Source organism: Mixophyes fleayi, chromosome 12, assembly GCF_038048845.1.
Source record: "Mixophyes fleayi isolate aMixFle1 chromosome 12, aMixFle1.hap1, whole genome shotgun sequence".
In the NCBI taxonomy this organism is placed as follows: domain Eukaryota; kingdom Metazoa; phylum Chordata; class Amphibia; order Anura; family Limnodynastidae; genus Mixophyes; species Mixophyes fleayi.
This window is the reverse complement of record NC_134413.1, coordinates 77,338,905-77,360,161: the sequence shown is the minus strand read 5'-3', so window position 1 is coordinate 77,360,161 and position 21,257 is coordinate 77,338,905. Positions and strand designations below refer to the sequence as shown.

Genomic DNA, 21,257 nt, shown 5'->3' with positions numbered 1-21,257 from the left:
GGGATGGTCCTTTCCTCCATCTGCCATCATCACATAATTTTATCATCCGGTCAAAAATCAAAATCATTGAATCCTTATTTTGTACCTGAAAAAAATGGAAGACAAAGATCTGACATGAGAGAAGACATTACAATATCTCCAGATGTCCCCTGCACTAAGATTTGGATCCCAGCAAATTCAATTCTTCTTTCAATTCTATCTCTGGTCCTTTATCGGAAACTGGGATTTGTGAAATAAATCGCTATTCTGTTTGGGCTTTTTTCAGAAAAAAGGGTTTTGTTTGGGTGCATTATGTGTTCTGCTAGTCTCATAAATAATGGGTTAAATAACGGGACCCCCAGCACGGCATCCGGACCATCTCTTGTTATGTTAAAGCCTTGTTTTGTCTCCTTTTCTGCGCGTTTCACACACCTGATTGGACTTCTATGCCGGCATCTGGGTCCTTCTGCTTCATTAGCCGCTAGGATGCCAGCTTACGTAACGTAGGTTTCACAGATGCCGCCAGTGGATGCTAGCACACACAGGGCAACCTCGCAGCTAAGGCCGGGCACAGCCATTGAGACGTTCATAAATAGCTTTACAGAATCATGAATTCTTCATTTCCATCTCAAAGGATTTAAAGGTGCAGCCACACACAGATTTTTTTTCTTCTTGTGATTTTCCAAGAAGATTCTCCTATAACTCAGTGTTGCAAAACCGCTCTGTGGAGGAGATTTATATGACAAAAAAAAAGTCTCTCTCTCTCTAGAAACGTTTGGTTTCTGCTTGTATCCAGGTGAAGGAAGCCTGATCTCTTAGTCTGAGCCAGTCAGTCACCAAGCTTCTCGATGGTCATGTGACAGCAGAAGAAAGGAGTTGTTATGAACGTTCCAATATTCCATAATAGGAAACATGCCCAATTGCCACTATCTAGTCCCATTAATGGGATTGTTCTGTGCCCCCATATTGCATGTCAGACGAATTTAGCATTTTTAGGCACAATGGCATAAAAACTTTTTTGCCGTACTCTTGGGATGCTCTACGTAAATGACCTTTGTATTGGTTGAAGGGCATCCGACTTTGACCCCTGCTTCTCTTACGCTGAGGTGGTTTTCTGAAACCGGCCAATGGGAGAAGCATCCTGAAGCCGTCACAGGGTGAAAGTTTGATTAGAATTTACTCATTTATGTATAAATCATTATGAAAGTATTAATATTTTATGTTTAAGCTGAGGGGTTAAATAGCAGACACACAAAATATGAGGTGTGAATTTATTACATGATAAAACAGTTGACTTCTGTATAAGGTTAGGTCATATGATATATGTACCTAAAAATAAGGTAATCATCCATATATTGTTTAAAATATGAAAGTTTGATATTAATACATTGGTGAAAAACAAAAAAAAAACACTTAAAAAGTATTTATAGTGATAGAAGTAGGAGGCCATGTACAAAGTACAAAATTGAAGTCTTCTGAAATTAGAACCCCCCTTAAATGATATTTTTCTTTTACTAACTAAGCAAAGCTTTAGACGATTAGACTGAACGGTTCAGTAATGTCATAGAGACAAAAGCGCGATAACTTTCCATTTATAGGGGCATATTCAATTACGATTCCGGTCCACGGTAACGCGCGTTACCGTGGAAAGTGCGCAGTATTGCCAGTAATACAGTACCGCAATAACGCGGATTTTCGTACGCAACCCTATGGGTTGCAAGCGAAAATCCACGTTATTGCGGTACCGTGGATTAACTTCGCGGCCCGTTCCGGCGCGATCCTGCGGACCAGAATGTTAATTGAATATGCCCCATAGGGTCTTAAAGCCACTGGTTTTATTGAAGCACCCGGCCGCGTTCCCAGAAATATCGCCTTAGCCCACAATAAGGCTGCCTGCACTATGTATATGCGACCGGCTTATTCCCCCTAAATACTTGTTATTGCAATTTGTCGTTTCTATTGTACACTTGTTCAGCAGTAATAAAGCGTTTAAGAATTAAGCATTTACCACTGTTTTGGATCCCCCCCACCCCTGAAATTCCTCAATCCTTCTAAGTCGAAGGCTTTGTTTGTCCACCTTCTTTTCCTGTGGCGACTTTCAGCTGCGTCAACAGAGCTCCGCGACCGACCTCCCCACCTGCGGCTCCCAGCGGACCGCTGATTGCTCCAACGGCTCAGCACGCATCAAACGCTTGTAGCATCTAAACAGGTCAGGGGTCCACCAGACACCGCAGGGAATTAAACCCAGTCTCCAATTACAACTTACCAGTAACAAAAAGCAAAGAATAAGGAAAATAAAGGACAGTGTCAGGACAGCTTAAATAATGCAAGGTATTTCAACTAGAAAGAGAAGTTCATTAAAAACAGATTTTCCATCTGCGAGCGATAAGCCTTTCATGCGAGTGGGGGGTACACACAGAAAATAGCCTGGGAATAGCAATAAAGATTTCAAAACATTGCCCAATTTTACAGTCGGAGGTTCTGCTGAATTACAAGGAGACGATCAACGCAGAAAGCACCTATCAGCTTGAGAGGTGAATTCGCCATCAGCCAATCAGAAGAGGCTAGTACTGGGGGCCATCGTCATCACAAGCTAGACCCTCCCCCGCTCCGCCACTCCAGATGTGAGGAGGCGCAAGAGTCAGGTGTGCGCACATCTACATGCGAATACACGCCCCCTTTTTGTGGGCAAGTTTTCGGAATTTACGGTACGCAAACGGGCGTACGCCCGGCTCAACATTAGGACCACCGCCCAGATGAAAGGCAAGATAGATTTTACTCACTGATTTATAAAAGTATAAATATCTTATGGGGAGTGAAACAGTAGCAGACACACAAAATACGACGTATGAATTTATTATATAACAGTCGAAACCTGCAAAATATTCTATAGGTGAGGTCCTATGACATATGTATGGCAAAATATTTGTTGGTAAGAAACAAAAATGAACGCTAAAAACGTCCCAGGTGAAAGTCCACGCTGAACACTAGGAAGGTATCATAATGTTATCTTTCCATTAAATACCAAATACCTTACATACACACAGCTTATTGCCCCTTATACTGTCACCTCATGTAATGGGTCCTGGCCTGGTCCACCAGTCTCACGACCCCCAGGAAACCACAACCCCTAGGAGATAAGTGGGTTGAGAGGCAGACTGTAGATTTGGGGTCTGATTCAGTCGGTGGTAATTGTTTTCACGATTACCACTAATCCGACATCGACAAGCCCTACAAAGAAAATCCGAATTTCTGAAAAACCGATGTGAAAATAAACAGATTTACCATGAACCCGACGCTGGAGATCTCCGATTGGATCACCATGCTGACAGCAAGTTATTCCGATTGGACAAGTGTCCGGGACTGCAGCTTGACGTCATCGCCACGTCTGTCAATAGAAATTTAAAGAGGTAATGTGGGGACCCCTAAGGTTAAGTGTTTAAACACTTAACCCGACATTGCCGCTTTAAATTTTTATTGACAGACGTGGCGATGACGTCAGCCTGCAGTGCCGAACACTTGTCCAATCGGAATAACTTGCTGTCAGCATGGTGATCCATTTGGAGATATCCAGCATCGGATTTTAGTTGGAGGGCTTGTCGATGTCGGATTTTTCCTCATCGATCAAGCGTACCCAACCCGATTGAGTAAGGCTTGCAAAACAGAAGTAAATACATTTATCAGGATGTTATTAATGTCTACTGTACTTAAAATGCAATTTTACAGCTGCTCCTGAAATCGTAGGCTGTACTAAGAGCCCTTTGTTCTTGAAGTTGAATTGGACGTTGCTGCGTTCTCTGGCACATAATCCATTTCTGGACATGCTCAGTGCGATTTTACGCAAAATACCGCACATATCGGCATTCACGTTCCTTAGTGAATCAGGCCCTCGGGGAACAGAGCAATCACAATGCTGTCTGCACTATATAACTAATATATAACTATATAACTAAAGTAAGAGAGAGCAGCAAAGGGTCAGGGCCAGATGTAAGTCAGCACCACCAGGCTGCCCTAAATTTTGCTGTGGAATCTGGCAAATCAGTGATGCACCCCTGTATACAAGTACGGGACTGATTATCTGAAAACGCTTCTGGCTTTCCAAGTAAGAGTTTTCTTTTCCATAATTTGGAGCACCATGTCTAAAACATACTATATCTACTTGCCCAAACTCCCGGATGGTCCAGGAAACTGACAAATTCCATGTATGGTCTCCAGGACACCTGGATGAGCAGGTCATTCCCCGCCACACTCTACCCACTTCCTAATGAAGTGGGCAGGATGGGGGCCTGCATGATGTGATTTGGAACAAATCGCACCATTTTGGGCAAATAACATGATTTTTGGCAACGCGCCGCTCTACGCACTTGCACATCACCTTCACTCAAAAAACAAACAAAAAGTTGGTAAGTCTGATACTAAATTACATTTAAGACTGACCTCTGTCTTCCCCCACCTTGTTAAATTGTTTAGCAGCGCTCTTCACAGTGACTATAGAAGAAAACTCTCTGTGATTATATATCTGTGTGTTCGACATTATAGAAGATATCAGATATGATATTCCATAGCTGCATACATTATAAAAGTAATAAAAAAGCCTTTCTATATTGGGTGCCTGTGTACTTTTATATCGTCATCCTGCAAACACTTGAACTGGCGGATACGGGGTATAGAAAACAACAGGTGGCTTCTAAGGACCCCGATCAGCCTCTGTCTCCTCTACTCTACTGCAGGAGGTGGAGAGAGTGAACACGACGGAGAGAAATGAGATGTGAGGGATAGAGAGGAGACAATGTCCGGTGTAATCACCATCAAACAATCGGCCACTTCTGCTGGTGTAGTTCAGTAATAAACACTGAGAAAACAGAATTAAATACATTTCCACAAAAGGAGGAACTTTAATGGAAAAAGTTTCCTGTGGCAATGATATCTTACGGTACATCAGAAACTGTTTTCTCAGAAGCTGACAATCTAATTTAAAATGCATCTGAATTACTTCAATTCTACAAAACAAGCTATGGGCAACGTACAGTCACATAGAAGTTGCTACATAAATATGGACATCCATATGCGCCGGCTAATTATCACTTATGAGTAATGTTTAATTATGTGGTGTGAAGAATTTATCTCAGTGGTGACGGGGTGACGCCCAAACACAATTCGTTCCTGCCCTTGGGCACATTAAGCTGATAAATATTGGAGGGGGGCAGGTTGTCACCTTTGGATCACCATCTGTCAGCAGCGCAGGAACACTGTGTTACTCTGTAGTTATTCTAGACGAGTACTTAATGTCAGAGGTCACTGCAGGGCAGCAACATGGGAGATTGATTTGATGTTTTCAAAATTGTTCCACAAAATATTTACCTCGTTCTCCATATTCAGACATCAGATTGGTAACAACCATCCAACAAATGCACAGAGCAGATTGGTAACAACCATCCAAAAAAATGCAGAGATCAGATTGGTAACAACCATCCAACAAATGCAGAGATCAGATTGGTAACAACCACCAACAAATGCAGAGATCAGATTGGTAACAACCATCCAACAAATGCCGAGATCAGATTGGTAACAACCACCAACAAATGCAGAGATCAGATTGGTAAAAAAACATCCAACAAATGCAGAGATCAGATTGGTAGCTACCATCTTCCAAATCTCTATATGTCTATCTACCTCATATCTATCTATATATCTATCTCATATCTATTTATCTATCTCATATCTATCTATCTATCTATCTCATATGAATCTATCTATCTCATATCTATCTATCTGTCTATCTATCTATCTATCTATCTCATATCTATCTATCTATCTATCTATCTCATATCTATCTATCTATCTATCTATCTCATATCTATCTATCTATCTATCTATCTCATATCTATCTATCTACCTCATATCTATCTATCTATCTATCTCATATCTATCTACCTCATATCTATCTATCTCATATCTATCTACCTCATATCTATCTATCTATCTATCTATCTATCTATCTATCTATCTATCTCATATCTATCTATATATCTATCTATCTCATATGTATCTATATATATATCTATCTATCTCATATCTATCTACATCATATTTATCTATCTCCTATCTCATATGTATCTATATATCTATCTATCTCATATCTATCTATCTCATATCTATCTATCTATCTCATATCTATCTCATATCTATCTATCTCATATGTATCTATATATCTATCTATATATCTATCTATCTATCTCATATGTATCTATATATCTATCTATCTATCTCATATGTATCTATCTACCTCATATCTATCTATCTCTCTCTGCACATACAGTTAGTGATATTAGCCCGACAAGCTGACCCTTTCTCCAGTTTCAGGTGATGTGATATTGTGCTAGTATTTGATGAGTGAGACAGGCTGAGGGGATGTTAAATTTCATATTGGCAGCTCCTGTGATTCCCTGCACTCCAGCTCCAGTCACCAGTTTAAACTGTCCCAGGGCAGATAGACAGCGGGCTTAGTGCCTGCCTGAGCACCCTGCCAGTTCTCATCAATGCCAACCGTCCGAGCCACATGATTCTACTGTGACTCCTAGCTACTAGCCACCAACCGTCCGAGCCACATGAACCTACTGTGACTCCTAGCTACTAGCCACCAACCGTCCGAGCCACATGAACCTACTGTGACTCCTAGCTACTAGCCACCAACCGTCCGAGCCACATGAACCTACTGTGACTCCTAGCTACTAGCCACCAACCGTCCGAGCCACATGATTCTACTGTGACTCCTAGCTACTAGCCACCAACCGTCCGAGCCACATGATTCTACTGTGACTCCTAGCTACTAGCCACCAACCGTCCGAGCCACATGAACCTACTGTGACTCCTAGCTACTAGCCACCAACCGTCCGAGCCACATGAACCTACTGTGACTCCTAGCTACTAGCCACCAACCGTCCGAGCCACATGAACCTACTGTGACTCCTAGCTACTAGCCACCAACCGTCCGAGCCACATGAACCTACTGTGACTCCTAGCTACTAGCCACCAACCGTCCGAGCCACATGAACCTACTGTGACTCCTAGCTACTAGCCACCAACCGTCCGAGCCACATGAACCTACTGTGACTCCTAGCTACTAGCCACCAACCGTCCGAGCCACATGAACCTACTGTGACTCCTAGCTACTAGCCACCAACCGTCCGAGCCACATGAACCTACTGTGACTCCTAGCTACTAGCCACCAACCGTCCGAGCCACATGAACCTACTGTGACTCCTAGCTACTAGCCACCAACCGTCCGAGCCACATGAACCTACTGTGACTCCTAGCTACTAGCCACCAACCGTCCGAGCCACATGAACCTACTGTGACTCCTAGCTACTAGCCACCAACCGTCCGAGCCACATGAACCTACTGTGACTCCTAGCTACTAGCCACCAACCGTCCGAGCCACATGAACCTACTGTGACTCCTAGCTACTAGCCACCAACCGTCCGAGCCACATGAACCTACTGTGACTCCTAGCTACTAGCCACCAACCGTCTGAGCCACATGAACCTACTGTGACTCCTAGCTACTAGCCACCAACCGTCCGAGCCACATGAACCTACTGTGACTCCTAGCTACTAGCCACCAACTGTGCGTTCCTGGACCAAACACTCAAATCTAAACACCTATTCCTGAAATACACACAAAGCTGAATTTTCAAGTAAGAAATAAGCGGTCCAAAGAGCTGACACTCTACAGGTTGTGCGCTAGACAAAGCCACCATGGGCATAAATGGGCAATGAGCTGAGATTTCAACATCACAGACAGTGACATTACCAATACAATTTGCTTTTCAAAAATAATGTAAAGCATAAAAAAATAGTTATTTTTACCCTCAGGGAAAAAGTTGTATTTTTTTTTTTTTTTAGCATGTGTTGAAATGTATTAATGTTATTTGCTCAGCTGAACAGAAGCAGCGGGGAGATCTGTTTTATGCATCTGCACAAAACCCAGGGGGCAAGGGGGGAGTACAAATGGGGGGGTGCAAGAGATCATGAGGAAGTGAGAAGGGGTGTAGTATTTTGGGCAGCTGCAGCAATCATCCTGTCACAGGGAAATCGGGAGACAAGAGTAAGGAACGGGTAAGTATTGTAGGAATGGGATTGAAATCCATAGAGATGCAGATGGTATAAGGAGGGTGGGGGGATGTGAGAGGGGGTTGGGGGTCTTGATAGGCAAAGGTCTAAATGAGATAGAAACAGAGCACATATGGGTAATGCAGAAGGATTGGAGGTGGGAGATATCAGGAATTAATGAAGAATATGCTAAATATTTAGTAGAAAATGACCTGATGAATATACTGATGAAGATGGAAACTACCATTATAATAAAAGATGGAGGAAGATAGAGAATTATTCAGAAAACACCAATGAGGAGGGGGCTGACGGATGGAGAGGGAAGATAAAAGGAGAAATCAGGCGAGAGATGCGAGGGGCGAGGGAGAGATCTGAGGAAAAAAAAAGAAGATAAATTTAGAAATAGGGCAACAAGGGGAGGGAGGGCTGAGGGGAACAATTGGAGAATGGAGGAAAGAAGGAATTGAAAGTGACAGAGAGGAGAGGAGGACGAGAAGAAAACAAACACATAAAAGGGACAACAGGAGGGAGTGGGGGCGAAGGGGAAGGGTGCTTGCTTTGGATATCACCCCAGAATCCCATGGACTGTGGATGTGTCCAAACTTTCTCAGCTGGCACCAGGATTCCAAGGGGGCAGAAGGAGGGTCCCAGGTCCCCCCTAGAGAGGGAGGAGTTTGTCCCCAAACCAGCTCCAGTTTCAACAAGTGCTTCTTTCCAGAGAGGCAGAAACAGACACCGGCTGCTATTTAAAGAAGGATTTACTTGGTTCACTTTTATTTGTTTTGGGTTTTTTTTTGTTTTTTTTTTATTTTAGGGGACACTGATTTCCAATCTGTAAATTCCACAGGGGGAGAAAGGAAGATGGGGAGAGGGGTGAGTATGGTAACTATACATCTGTGTTCTGAATATACACACACACATATGACATATATATATATATATATATATATATTACTCATCATCGTCATCACCATTTATTTATATAGCACCACTGATTCTGCAGTGCTGTACAGAGAACTCACTCACATCAGTCCCTGCCCCATTGGAGCTTACAGTCTAAATTCCCTAACATACACACACACACACGGAGAGAGAGGCTAGGGTCAATTTTGATAGCAGCCAATTAACCTACCAGTATATATACATACACGCATTTACATTCCTTCAGTCGTCTCCTCGTGTAATCCCCGGCCTCATGTATACCACCAATAATACGATATCTACATTATGACACGTATGTATCCACATCATGTTACATGCACACAGATGTACCTGCTTTACATACATAATCACTGTCCAATTCCCCACCGATCTATCGGTCTCATATATTTTTTTATGCTTTTCCAATGACACTTGTGTAATTATTTTGACTCTTATGTCTGATCCTGAATGTATAACCTCCGTCTACAATGTCTCCCTGATGCCTAAAGTGTTTTAGTACCTCTGAAGGATTAAGCGGTGTGTGATGACTGTAGCAAGCCGTGTCTTATTATTTGTGTATGGAAGTCCTCTGCTAGTTTCTTTGAAAAGAGCCAATAATTAAAAATAAAGGTTCATCTATTGACGATAATCTCGTAAGAGATATGTTGATGAGCTAATATTTGATAAATAATTTAGCCCAATCAGTGCACAAGGGGTCAGTGGTAGCTTTAACTGGTGCAGGTTTTAAAAACCTACAGAGCAGCTGTAGGGTTAAGAATGTTGTGCAAGATGCCCACAGGCACTTTACACCTCCTACTCTCTGCTCCCCCCCCCCCCCATGCAGCAAGTGAAATAGGTATCAGTGATCTTTATGCGACTGTTCACACTAACGTCGATGCTGGCAGAAAATAATGATAAAACGGTGGGAATGACTGGTGGCTCTCCTACCGCATGCCATGGGCAAATAATAATGGGTTAAAAATATTGCATTGTGCTGTGGCTCATCTGGCGTTGGGGCTCCTCTGGCCGGTAAAGGGTCAGAAGTTGTCACTTCAAAATGTGTAGCTGGACTACAGGCCGTTGATGCCCCCAGGTTCGGTAATACAGAACCAGCAAATCGATTTCATTCGTCACTTTAAAAATGGTGGCAGAGGGACTGTGTGAGCAGAAGGGCCAATCAGATGCTTCAGTCAGTTCTTCTCCCCTCCCCCTTTAGGGGCCACTGCTAGAGGTATCAGCAAGTTAGTAAAATTTAGGTGGTAGGCGGTAGCACAGCTTTAGGTCTAAGGGGGATATTTATCAACAGGAGAATATCTTACATATTGCCCATTATTGATAAATACACCCCTTAATGCTCAATTGATAATCAGATGATCTGCAAATATTTTTATTCATTATTGTGCAGTCGTAATGCTTGAAATTAGAGCATTTAAAATGTATCAGCTTCTCTGTATCAGCAAGGGTTAACTGCTCTGCAAAGATCCACAACGTTGTTGCAACAAAGTAAAAATATAAAAAGTGTGTTTGGTGCCTACTAAGTTATATTGTAGTCAATAGGGAAGAGAGGGAGTTCAGACTTCTATGTTTTCTACCTAAATTTGACATCCATCTCACAAGTAGATAGGTTAGAAACAACCTTAATACATGCTAAATGACAATATCATCTTATTAAGCACAAGTGATGCTAATATGTTTAGAAACTACTATTATAAATACTATTGGAAGAATGTGTTATTTATTAAAACTTGTGTAGTGCATATTATTTTGGATAGTAGCCGTAACCTCAAATAACTATGGCCTATAAATTCATTAAAATACAGCAAAGAAACTTTTTCCTACACATTTGGCTTAAGCAAGATAATAACTTCCTGTTTTGTCACTATGTCTGTTTACAGTGTAATAGAATTGTATTATAATCATGCCCAGTGGTCAGGTCATGTTGGGGGTGTAGTGTCATATGTCTGTTTACAGTGTAATAGAATTGTATTATAATCATGCCCAGTGGTCAGGTCATGTTGGGGGTGTAGTGTCCTATGTCTGTATACAGTGTAATAGAATTGTATTATGACCATGTCCAGTGGTCAGGTCATGTTGGGGGGTGTAGTGTCCTATGTCTGTATAGAGTGTAATAGAATTGTATTATGATCATGCCCAGTGGTCAGGCCATGTTGGGGGGTGTAGTGTCCTATGTCTGTATAGAGTGTAATAGAATTGTATTATGATCATGCCCAGTGGTCAGGCCATGTTGGGGGTGTAGTGTCCTATGTCTGTATAGAGTGTAATAGAATTGTATTATGATCATGCCCAGTAGTCAGGCCATGTTGGAGGTGTAGTGTCCTATGTCTGTTTACAGTGTAATAGAATTGTATTATGACCATGTCCAGTGGTCAGGTCATGTTGGGGGGTGTAGTGTCCTATGTCTGTATAGAGTGTAATAGAATTGTATTATGATCATGCCCAGTGGTCAGGCCATGTTGGGGGTGTAGTGTCCTATGTCTGTTTACAGTGTAATAGAATTGTATTATGATCATGCCCAGTGGTCAGGCCATGTTGGGGGTGTAGTGTCCTATGTCTGTATACAGTGTAATAGAATTGTATTATGACCATGTCCAGTGGTCAGGTCATGTTGGGGGGTGTAGTGTCCTATGTCTGTATAGAGTGTAATAGAATTGTATTATGATCATGCCCAGTGGTCAGGCCATGTTGGGGGTGTAGTGTCCTATGTCTGTTTACAGTGTAATAGAATTGTATTATGATCATGCCCAGTGGTCAGGTCATGTTGGGGGTGTAGTGTCCTATGTCTGTATAGAGTGTAATAGAATTGTATTATGATCATGCCCAGTGGTCAGGTCATGTTGGAGGTGTAGTGTCCTATGTCTGTATACAGTGTAATAGAATTGTATTATGACCATGTCCAGTGGTCAGGTCATGTTGGAGGTGCAGTGTCCTATGTCTGTATACAGTGTAATAGAATTGTATAATGATCATGTCCAGTGGTCAGGTCATGTTGGGGGTGTAGTGTCCTATGTCTGTATACAGTGTAACAGAATTGTATTATGATCATGTCCAGTGGTCAGGTCATGTTGGGGGTGTAGTGTCCTATGTCTGTATATAGTGTAATAGAATTATATTATGATCATGTCCAGTAGTCAGGTCATGTTGGGGGTGTAGTGTCCTATGTCTGTATATAGTGTAATAGAATTATATTATGATCATGTCCAGTGGTCAGGTCATGTTGGGGGTGTAGTGTCCTATGTCTGTATATAGTGTAATAGAATTATATTATGATCATGTCCAGTGGTCAGGTCATGTTGGAGGTGTAGTGTCCTATGTCTGTATATAGTGTAATAGAATTATATTATGATCATGTCCAGTAGTCAGGTCATGTTGGGGGTGTAGTGCCCTATGTCTGTATAGAGTGTAATAGAATTGTATTATGATCATGTCCAGTGGTCAGGTCATGTTGGGGGTGTAGTGTCCTATGTCTGTATATAGTGTAATAGAATTGTATTATGATCATGCCCAGTGGTCAGGCCATGTTGGAGGTGTAGTGTCCTATGTCTGTATACAGTGTAATAGAATTGTATTATGATCATGTCCAGTGGTCAGGTCATGTTGGGGGTGTAGTGTCCTATGTCTGTATATAGTGTAATAGAATTGTATTATGATCATGCCCAGTGGTCAGGCCATGTTGGAGGTGTAGTGTCCTATGTCTGTATACAGTGTAATAGAATTGTATTATGATCATGTCCAGTGGTCAGGTCATGTTGAGGGTGTAGTGTCCTATGTCTGTATATAGTGTAATAGAATTGTATTATGATCATGCCCAGTGGTCAGGCCATGTTGGAGGTGTAGTGTCCTATGTCTGTATACAGTGTAATAGAATTGTATTATGATCATGTCCAGTGGTCAGGTCATGTTGAGGGTGTAGTGTCCTATGTCTGTATATAGTGTAATAGAATTGTATTATGATCATGCCCAGTGGTCAGGCCATGTTGGAGGTGTAGTGTCCTATGTCTGTATAGAGTGTAATAGAATTGTATAATGATCATGTTCAGTGGTCAGGTCATGTTGGGTGTGTAGTGTCCTATGTCTGTATATAGTGTAATAGAATTGTATAATGATCATGTCCAGTGGTCAGGTCATGTTGGGGGTGTAGTGTCCTATGTCTGTGTACAGTGTAATAGAATTGTATTATGATCATGTCCAGTGGTCAGGTCATGGTGGGGTGTAGTGTCCTATATCTGTATAGAGTGCAACAGAATTGTATTATGACCATGTCCAGTGGTCAAGTCATGTTGGGGGTGTAGTGTCCTATGTCTGTATAGAGTGTAATAGAATTGTATTATGATCATGTCCAGTGGTCAGGTCATGTTGGGGGGTGTAGTGTTCTATGTCTGTATAGAGTGTAATAGAATTGTATTATGATCATGTCCAGTGGTCAGGTCATGTTGGGGGTGTAGTGTCCTATGTCTGTATAGAGTGTAAAGGAATTGTATTATGATCATGTCCAGTGGTCAGGTCATGTTGGGGGGTGTAGTGTTCTATGTCTGTATAGAGTGTAATAGAATTGTATTATGATCATGTCCAGTGGTCAGGTCATGTTGGAGGTGTAGTGTCCTATGTCTGTATAGAGTGTAATAGAATTGTATTATGATCATGTCCAGTGGTCTGGTCATGTTGGGGGTGTAGTGTCCTATGTCTGTATAGAGTGTAAAGGAATTGTATTATGATCATATCCAGTGGTCAGGTCATGTTGGGGGTGTAGTGTCCTATGGCTCTATAGAGTGTAATAGAATTGTATTATGATCATGTCCAGTGGTCAGGTCATGTTGGAGGTGTAGTGTCCTATGGCTCTATAGAGTGTAATAGAATTGTATTATGATCATGTCCAATGGTCAGGTCATGTTGGGGGTGTAGTGTCCTTTGTATGTATACAGTGTAATAGAATTATATTATGATCATGTCCAGTGGTCAGGTCATGTTGGGGTGTAGTGTCCTATGTATGTATACAGTGTAATAGAATTATATTATGATCATGTCCAGTGGTCAGGTCATGTTGGGGGTGTAGTGTCCTATATCTGTATAGAGTGTAACAGAATTGTATTATGACCATGTCCAGTGGTCAAGTCATGTTGGGGGTGTAGTGTCCTATGTCTGTATAGAGTGTAAAGGAATTGTATTATGATCATGTCCAGTGGTCAGGTCATGTTGGGGGTGTAGTGTTCTATGTCTGTATAGAGTGTAATAGAATTGTATTATGATCATGTCCAGTGGTCAGGTCATGTTGGAGGTGTAGTGTCCTATGTCTGTATAGAGTGAAATTGAATTGTATTATGATCATGTCCAGTGGTCAGGTCATGTTGGGGGTGTAGTGTCCTATGTCTGTATAGAGTGTAAAGGAATTGTATTATGATCATGTCCAGTGGTCAGGTCATGTTGGGGGTGTAGTGTTCTATGTCTGTATAGAGTGTAATAGAATTGTATTATGATCATGTCCAGTGGTCAGGTCATGTTGGAGGTGTAGTGTCCTATGTCTGTATAGTGTGTAATAGAATTGTATTATGATCATGTCCTGTGGTCAGGTCATGTTGGGGGTGTAGTGTCCTATGTCTGTATAGAGTGTAAAGGAATTGTATTATGATCATGTCCAGTGGTCAGGTCATGTTGGAGGTGTAGTGTCCTATGGCTCTATAGAGTGTAATAGAATTGTATTATGATCATGTCCAGTGGTCAGGTCATGTTGGGGGGTGTAGTGTCCTATGTCTGTATATAGTGTAATAGAATTGTATTATGATCATGTCCAGTGGTCAGGTCATGTTGGGGGTGTAGTGTCCTATATCTGTATAGAGTGCAACAGAATTTTATTATGACCATGTCCAGTGGTCAAGTCATGTTGGGGGTGTAGTGTCCTATGTCTGTATAGAGTGTAATAGAATTGTATTATGATCATGTCCAGTGGTCAGGTCATGTTGGGGGGTGTAGTGTTTTATGTCTGTATAGAGTGTAATAGAATTGTATTATGATCATGTCCAGTGGTCAGGTCATGTTGGGGGTGTAGTATCCTATGTCTGTATAGAGTGTAAAGGAATTGTATTATGATCATGTCCAGTGGTCAGGTCATGTTGGGGGGTGTAGTGTTCTATGTCTGTATAGAGTGTAATAGAATTGTATTATGATCATGTCCAGTGGTCAGGTCATGTTGGAGGTGTAGTGTCCTATGTCTGTATAGAGTGTAATAGAATTGTATTATGATCATGTCCAGTGGTCAGGTCATGTTGGAGGTGTAGTGTCCTATGTCTGTATAGAGTGTAATAGAATTGTATTATGATCATGTCCAGTGGTCAGGTCATGTTGGAGGTGTAGTGTCCTATGGCTCTATAGAGTGTAATAGAATTGTATTATGATCATGCCCAGTGGTCAGGTCATGTTGGAGGTGTAGTGTCCTATGGCTCTATAGAGTGTAATAGAATTATATTATGATCATGTCCAGTGGTCAGGTCATGTTGGGGGTGTAGTGTCCTATGTCTGTATAGAGTGTAATAGAATTGTATTATGATCATGTACAGTGGTCAGGTCATGTTGGGGGGTGTAGTGTTCTATGTCTGTATACAGTGTAATAGAATTGTATTATGATCATGTCCAATGGTCAGGTCATGTTGGGGGTGTAGTGTCCCATGTCTGTATAGTGTGTAATAGAATTGTATTATGATCATGTCCAGTGGTCAGGTCATGTTGGGGGTGTAGTGTTCTATGTCTGTATAGAGTGTAATAGAATTGTATTATGATCATGTCCAGTGGTCAGGTCATGTTGGGGGTGTAGTGTCCCATGTCTGTATAGTGTGTAATAGAATTGTATTATGATCATGTCCAGTGGTCAGGTCATGTTGGGGGTGTAGTGTCCTAGGTCTGTATAGAGTGTAATAGATAAGTTGGGTTGGTGCATGACTATAGTTACCCATTACATTTCTCAGAGGACACAGTAGGGTCATAGCCAATGGCATGATTATGGTGGATGCACACATTTTACTTGTAAGGTGAAGAGGAAATACACACCCCTTAACCATCTTGATTTTCCGAGCCAAACAGGTCTTCACAATTTTAGTTCAACCATGTGTGACCTGGGCAGATTGGAAGCTTTGTCCATATTCGTCTGTTTCTTCAACCTTCCTACAGACACGACAGGTGATAGTTGGAATTACCCAGCTCTAAATAGTACAGGGGGATCGATCCCTTGGATACAACTGGAGAGCACAATTAAAGGCTATTTTCTCAAACTTGCAGACCAGGGGCCTGATTCATTAAGGATCTTAACTTGAGGAACAAAGAATACAAATTAACAGGTGCAGCATCCAACTGCAAGAGATACAGCCAATACGACACGTGTTCATGTACTCGTAAAGCCAAGGTACGAGACGTAACATAAGATGCTTCGGACCTCTTTGGCCTCAGTTGGTCGGCAACAGCTGAAACATTTAGTTGGGCAGGAAGCATTCCTCAGTCCTTGGCATTGTCAATGAATCTTAACACCGAGTAGTCTACATCTTTACCTAATCTCCAGAAAGATAGGTGCACGCTAAGATACTGGTGTTGAAAACTTTATTCTTACCCCAGTGGATAAAACCATAACTCAACGTGTGTCCATCACTGTATCTTCAGGACCGTGGTGTGGAGTGTCCATGGCAATTCTAGTGGTAGCAGCTGTCTTCTAATTTGATGCAATGCTTCTGATTTTCCATTAATTAAAGAACTTGCTCCAGCAACTTGCAACCGAAAGATGTTTCTCATGCGCACCAACAAATGTAGGCAGCCGCGATGACGCTTTTCTGCACACACACCAATGAGTCATGGTCTTGCTGAGTTTAATATGTACTCATCATTTATACACAGGAGGCAGCCATTTTGGTGGGCGAACCAATATTCAAGAGTATGAAGACTATGGATTCATTATGAACTAGTTCTACAAAAGGACTGTATTTTTAATTTATTGGAATATTTAGCAAGCCCTTTACTCCAAACTTACTGTAAATATTGTCAAGTTTAAAAAGAATTGGGCAATGATAATGTCTTCTAAAAAAAACATTCTGGACGGTAAATTTAGATATCATATGATATGCTATATGTTTATATAGAAAAGTTTTTATTTATACACTTTTTTATGTAGTAGCAATAGAACGGGGAGCTCAATCTTGGCTTCCAATTCCACTCATGCGCTGGGCAATCACGTCAATTTGTCGCGGTGCGGCAGTGCTATCTGATGCGTTTCATTGCAAATCGCGTCATGGAAGCCACCAACCTGTCCCGCAGGATGTGGGAGAATGGTCTGCTCCCGGGAGTCGTACATCGGGAGTCTCACTGAAATTCCAGGAAAGTTGGCAAGTATGGTTAAGTGTCATTTTAATAAAGAGGCTCCTAAGATATACTTTTAAAGCTTGAGCCCCCAAACTCCTCTATTATGATCCGATAGTCAATATCCTTTGTATAAACTAGGATGCATCACATTGGGTTTAAACAAAAAGTATGGCCTCACATTTTCCATCTTTCCAAAAATACTGAGAATTTTAAAATACCACACAAAGGTGTTCAATCTCTTCTCACGGTCGACCCCGCAAACTTGGCCAATTCCAGTTCCAGAATAACTGTGTTCCCAGGGAACAAGTCGACCTACGGAATTTAAGGTCGAGGGCCGGAGGAGTCTACCGACCTCAGGCAGGTCGGAGGTGACGGTAGGAATGGTTATCCAGGAGTCGTCCAAGGGATGCAATGAGTTTTCCATATGGTGTTATAATTAGCATACAAACATGCTGGCAGGCAAAGGGTTTATTGTAATAAATAATAGTTTATTTCCAGTGCTTGTACTTGACGCTTAAATGACTATCAGATGCATGTTAAAAAAGTACTTAATTTACTGTTTAAAGAAAACAACTCTTCTATATGGGATTGCTGTTTTAACTTGTTGTCCATAGAGTGAAATGGGACAGGTGTTTCGTCGCTGATTCTAAGCGATTAATCGCTAATTCTAAAACAACAGTCAATGGGTTTTGAGCAGGAAATACTCTGTTGAAAATAGAGAAACATACTCCGGTACATCTTGTTTTCTGATCATCTCACCTTCACTTTGTCTCATTTCACAGGAAGGGCGGGAGTACTCGCCAGCGGCGACAAATGCAGACAATGGAGGGGGCAAGAAGAAGCAGAAGGAGATGGAGTTGGACGAGTTGAAGAAGGAAGTGACCATGGTGAGAAACGAGGACCTCCATAAGGCTTATTTGGTCACATGATTTAAACAGAAGAAATGTGCTGTGACGCCGAACAACCAATCAGATGTCAGCTTTCATTAGTAATGGACACTAGACAGATGAAAGCTACTTTCTGATTGGTTGCTATGGGGGTTACAGCACCTTTCTGCTAATTGTACAATGTTATTAAATGGCTCAACTTTTTTTTAAAAAAAAAAAACCTGGCGCACTTGAGACTGTACTGTAACCCATAGCAACCAATCAGCTTCTGTCATTTTCCTAGAAGAGCTTAGAAAATGAAAGCAGATGCTATGCGTTCCAGCACCTTTTCCAGTTTCGATAAATGTCTCTAAATACGATTACAATGGCTCAGACAGTATTTTAAGTCATCTAAGAGATAATTCAGGGGAATATGGGGGGTTAAACTTTAGTCAGTACTCTGCGTAGATCCTGGGGACAGTTAATTCGCTTTCCATTTGCGCGTATGTTCTTTTATGTCCTGTCATTTCCCTGTTTGGTATGTGAAAATAATTAAATATATACATATTTTTTACAGGATGACCATAAACTCTCTCTGGATGAACTAGCACGGAAATACGGCACTGATCTGGCCAAGGTAAGATGCAGTGCTATAATCCATTTAAAGTTCAACTAAACACCCTTAAAAAACAGATTTCTGTATACCATAGAGGAGTGCTATCTGTATCTCGACTGTCCGTGAGTTTCAGATCCGTAGCTCTATCATAAAACCCCAGCACTTGTCGTACACTGCTCTTATCTATCTATTATCTATTTAAAAGCTGACCTACCAGGGGTGTGTTTGGGGGCACCAATCACAAGCTGCCATCTGTGGATGGCAACTTGTGATTGGTCCTCACGCTCAGACACACTCCAGTCTCTATTTAAAGGTGATTATCTTAAATCATTTGTGGGTTCTATATTACAGAACTGACAGAGTCCCTATAGCTGCACGTTCTGGTGGCCCCCGGGGCTCCGGTCAGGGAGAGAGGGGCACGCTAGTAAAATATTTTCCTAGGTGGTAGACAATAACTACTACAAATAAATAATAGAACAAAGCAGAACAGGAGCTCCGCTGGATTTTGTACTATCTAATAGAACAGATATATAACCGATGTGGTTGAATAAGAAACTATTGGAGGTAAAATAGGCAAACATGAACATTTAAAATGGTAAAATTAGATGGGGCTGAACATTCTTTATGGAAATACAAGGAATGTAGTAAAGTAGGTAAAAAGGAAATCAGGTTAGCAAAGATCGAAGCTGAAAATAGTTTGCTGAGAATGCCAAGTCTAGTTCTAAATTTATTTTTCAAACATATAAACAACTAGAAAAATTTAAATTATAATATTATTGAGATACTAAAAAAGTAGAAACAATAATAGTAATATAGAGAGTGAAACATGTTTTAGTCTGTGTTCACAATTCGCTAAGGGAAAGAACTGGTTAAATGATAAGGAGAGGTTAGAAAAACTAGGTTTGTTTATCTTACAAAAAAAGGCGCCTTAGAGGTGGCCTTATTTACTTGTTTGAGATCAGTACAAATATTGGACTTTTCATACCAATGACCAAGCAGACGACAAGGGGTCATCAGATGTGAGGACCAGGTCAATTATCATCCTTAATTCCTGACACGAGCTGTTCCTGTCTTTACGTCCACAGGGTTTGACAAACACGCGTGCAGCAGAAATACTGGAACAGGATGGGCCGAACGCCCTTACACCTCCCCCCACCACCCCTGAATGGGTGAAGTTTTGCCGTCAACTGTTTGGTGGATTCTCCATTCTCTTGTGGATCGGAGCCATCCTCTGCTTCCTGGCCTATGGCATTCAAATCGCGATGGAGGACGAACCAATCAATGACAATGTCAGTATAAGACACAATGGGCCTGAGTCATTAAGGAGAGCAAAGCATAAAAAAGGACTATCATTTGCACCTGGGCAAAACCATGTTGCATTGGAGGGGAGGCAAATTTGAAAATGTGGGGACAGATTTATAGTTGGGGTAGGACATGTCCTAGATCAACTTTAAATTTCAGTGTAATAATAAAGCTAGCAAGTATTTGTGTGCTAGATGAAAAAACAGCCAGTATTTAACTTATGTGCAAAATAATAAACTAATTTGCACCCCTTGCATTGTAACATGGTTTGTCCCAGAGAACATTTACTCCTTTTTTGCCTTAATGACTCAGGCCCAATGTTTCTAGTATGAACCAATTTTTTATTTTATACATAAAACACTTTTGGCAGGGGTGTCATTCTCCATCTCTGGGCCCATTGCAAAAAATTTGAGGGTCGCAATGGAGAACCATAAAGCTTCTGAGCATGTTTACTTAATATAATTACAAGGTATTTTTTAAATACCTATCTTCAATACATTCAGCATGAAGAACTGCTTATTCAATACTGAAAAAATAGGGACATTTTTAGGGACAAACCATTAGAACCTTAAACTGTCCCTGGTAATTAGGAACAGATGACAACTATACATTTTTTTGTGTGGACTATTACACCGCTGTCCTGTCCGAAGCATTAACTGAGTACAGAAACTGTTGATGAGTTGTTTGATCCAATATGTCTATTTTCCTTCCCTCATGCATACTACAAGCAACTCAGTCCCCTCCCTTGTTCCATGTCAGACTAGACGTCTCTTGTCCCTTTCCTCAGCTGTACCTGGGGGTGGTCCTAGCCGCAGTCGTCATTGTCACCGGATGCTTTTCTTACTACCAAGAAGCAAAGAGCTCCAAAATCATGGACTCATTCAAGAACATGGTGCCCCAGGTATGTGATTAGTGATGACACTTTGCCCACTTGACATTTTTTCCTCTATTGCCTACGAATAATTGGAATACAGTGAATGAAAGGACATTATTTTAAAGCAGTTACGGAGAAATTTGTATCATATCAAAAGTTTGCATCTGTCATATAAATGATCTATATACAGACCTTGGTCAGATACTGTACGTTGAGATGTGAGTTGGCCATGAAAT

The 21,257-nt window shown here is 41.4% G+C and overlaps 1 protein-coding gene across 2 annotated transcripts in view; it reads left to right on the top strand.

The window, feature by feature from the left end:
- Positions 1–8,062: 8,062 nt before the first annotated feature.
- The window catches only part of LOC142108266 (sodium/potassium-transporting ATPase subunit alpha-2), a 30,474-nt gene continuing 17,279 nt past the window's right edge, over positions 8,063–21,257 (top strand). The window contains exons 1-5 of one of the 2 annotated variants that reach the window (XM_075191905.1): positions 8,063–8,096; positions 18,146–18,250; positions 18,807–18,866; positions 19,931–20,134; positions 20,935–21,048. In XM_075191905.1, the coding sequence (XP_075048006.1) occupies positions 18,215–18,250; positions 18,807–18,866; positions 19,931–20,134; positions 20,935–21,048 (414 nt within the window). In that variant the 5' untranslated portion in view covers positions 8,063–8,096; positions 18,146–18,214. Of the gene's footprint in view, positions 8,097–8,648; positions 8,964–18,145; positions 18,251–18,806; positions 18,867–19,930; positions 20,135–20,934; positions 21,049–21,257 lie in introns of those variants that run through there. The other variant, XM_075191904.1, reaches the window with a different exon arrangement.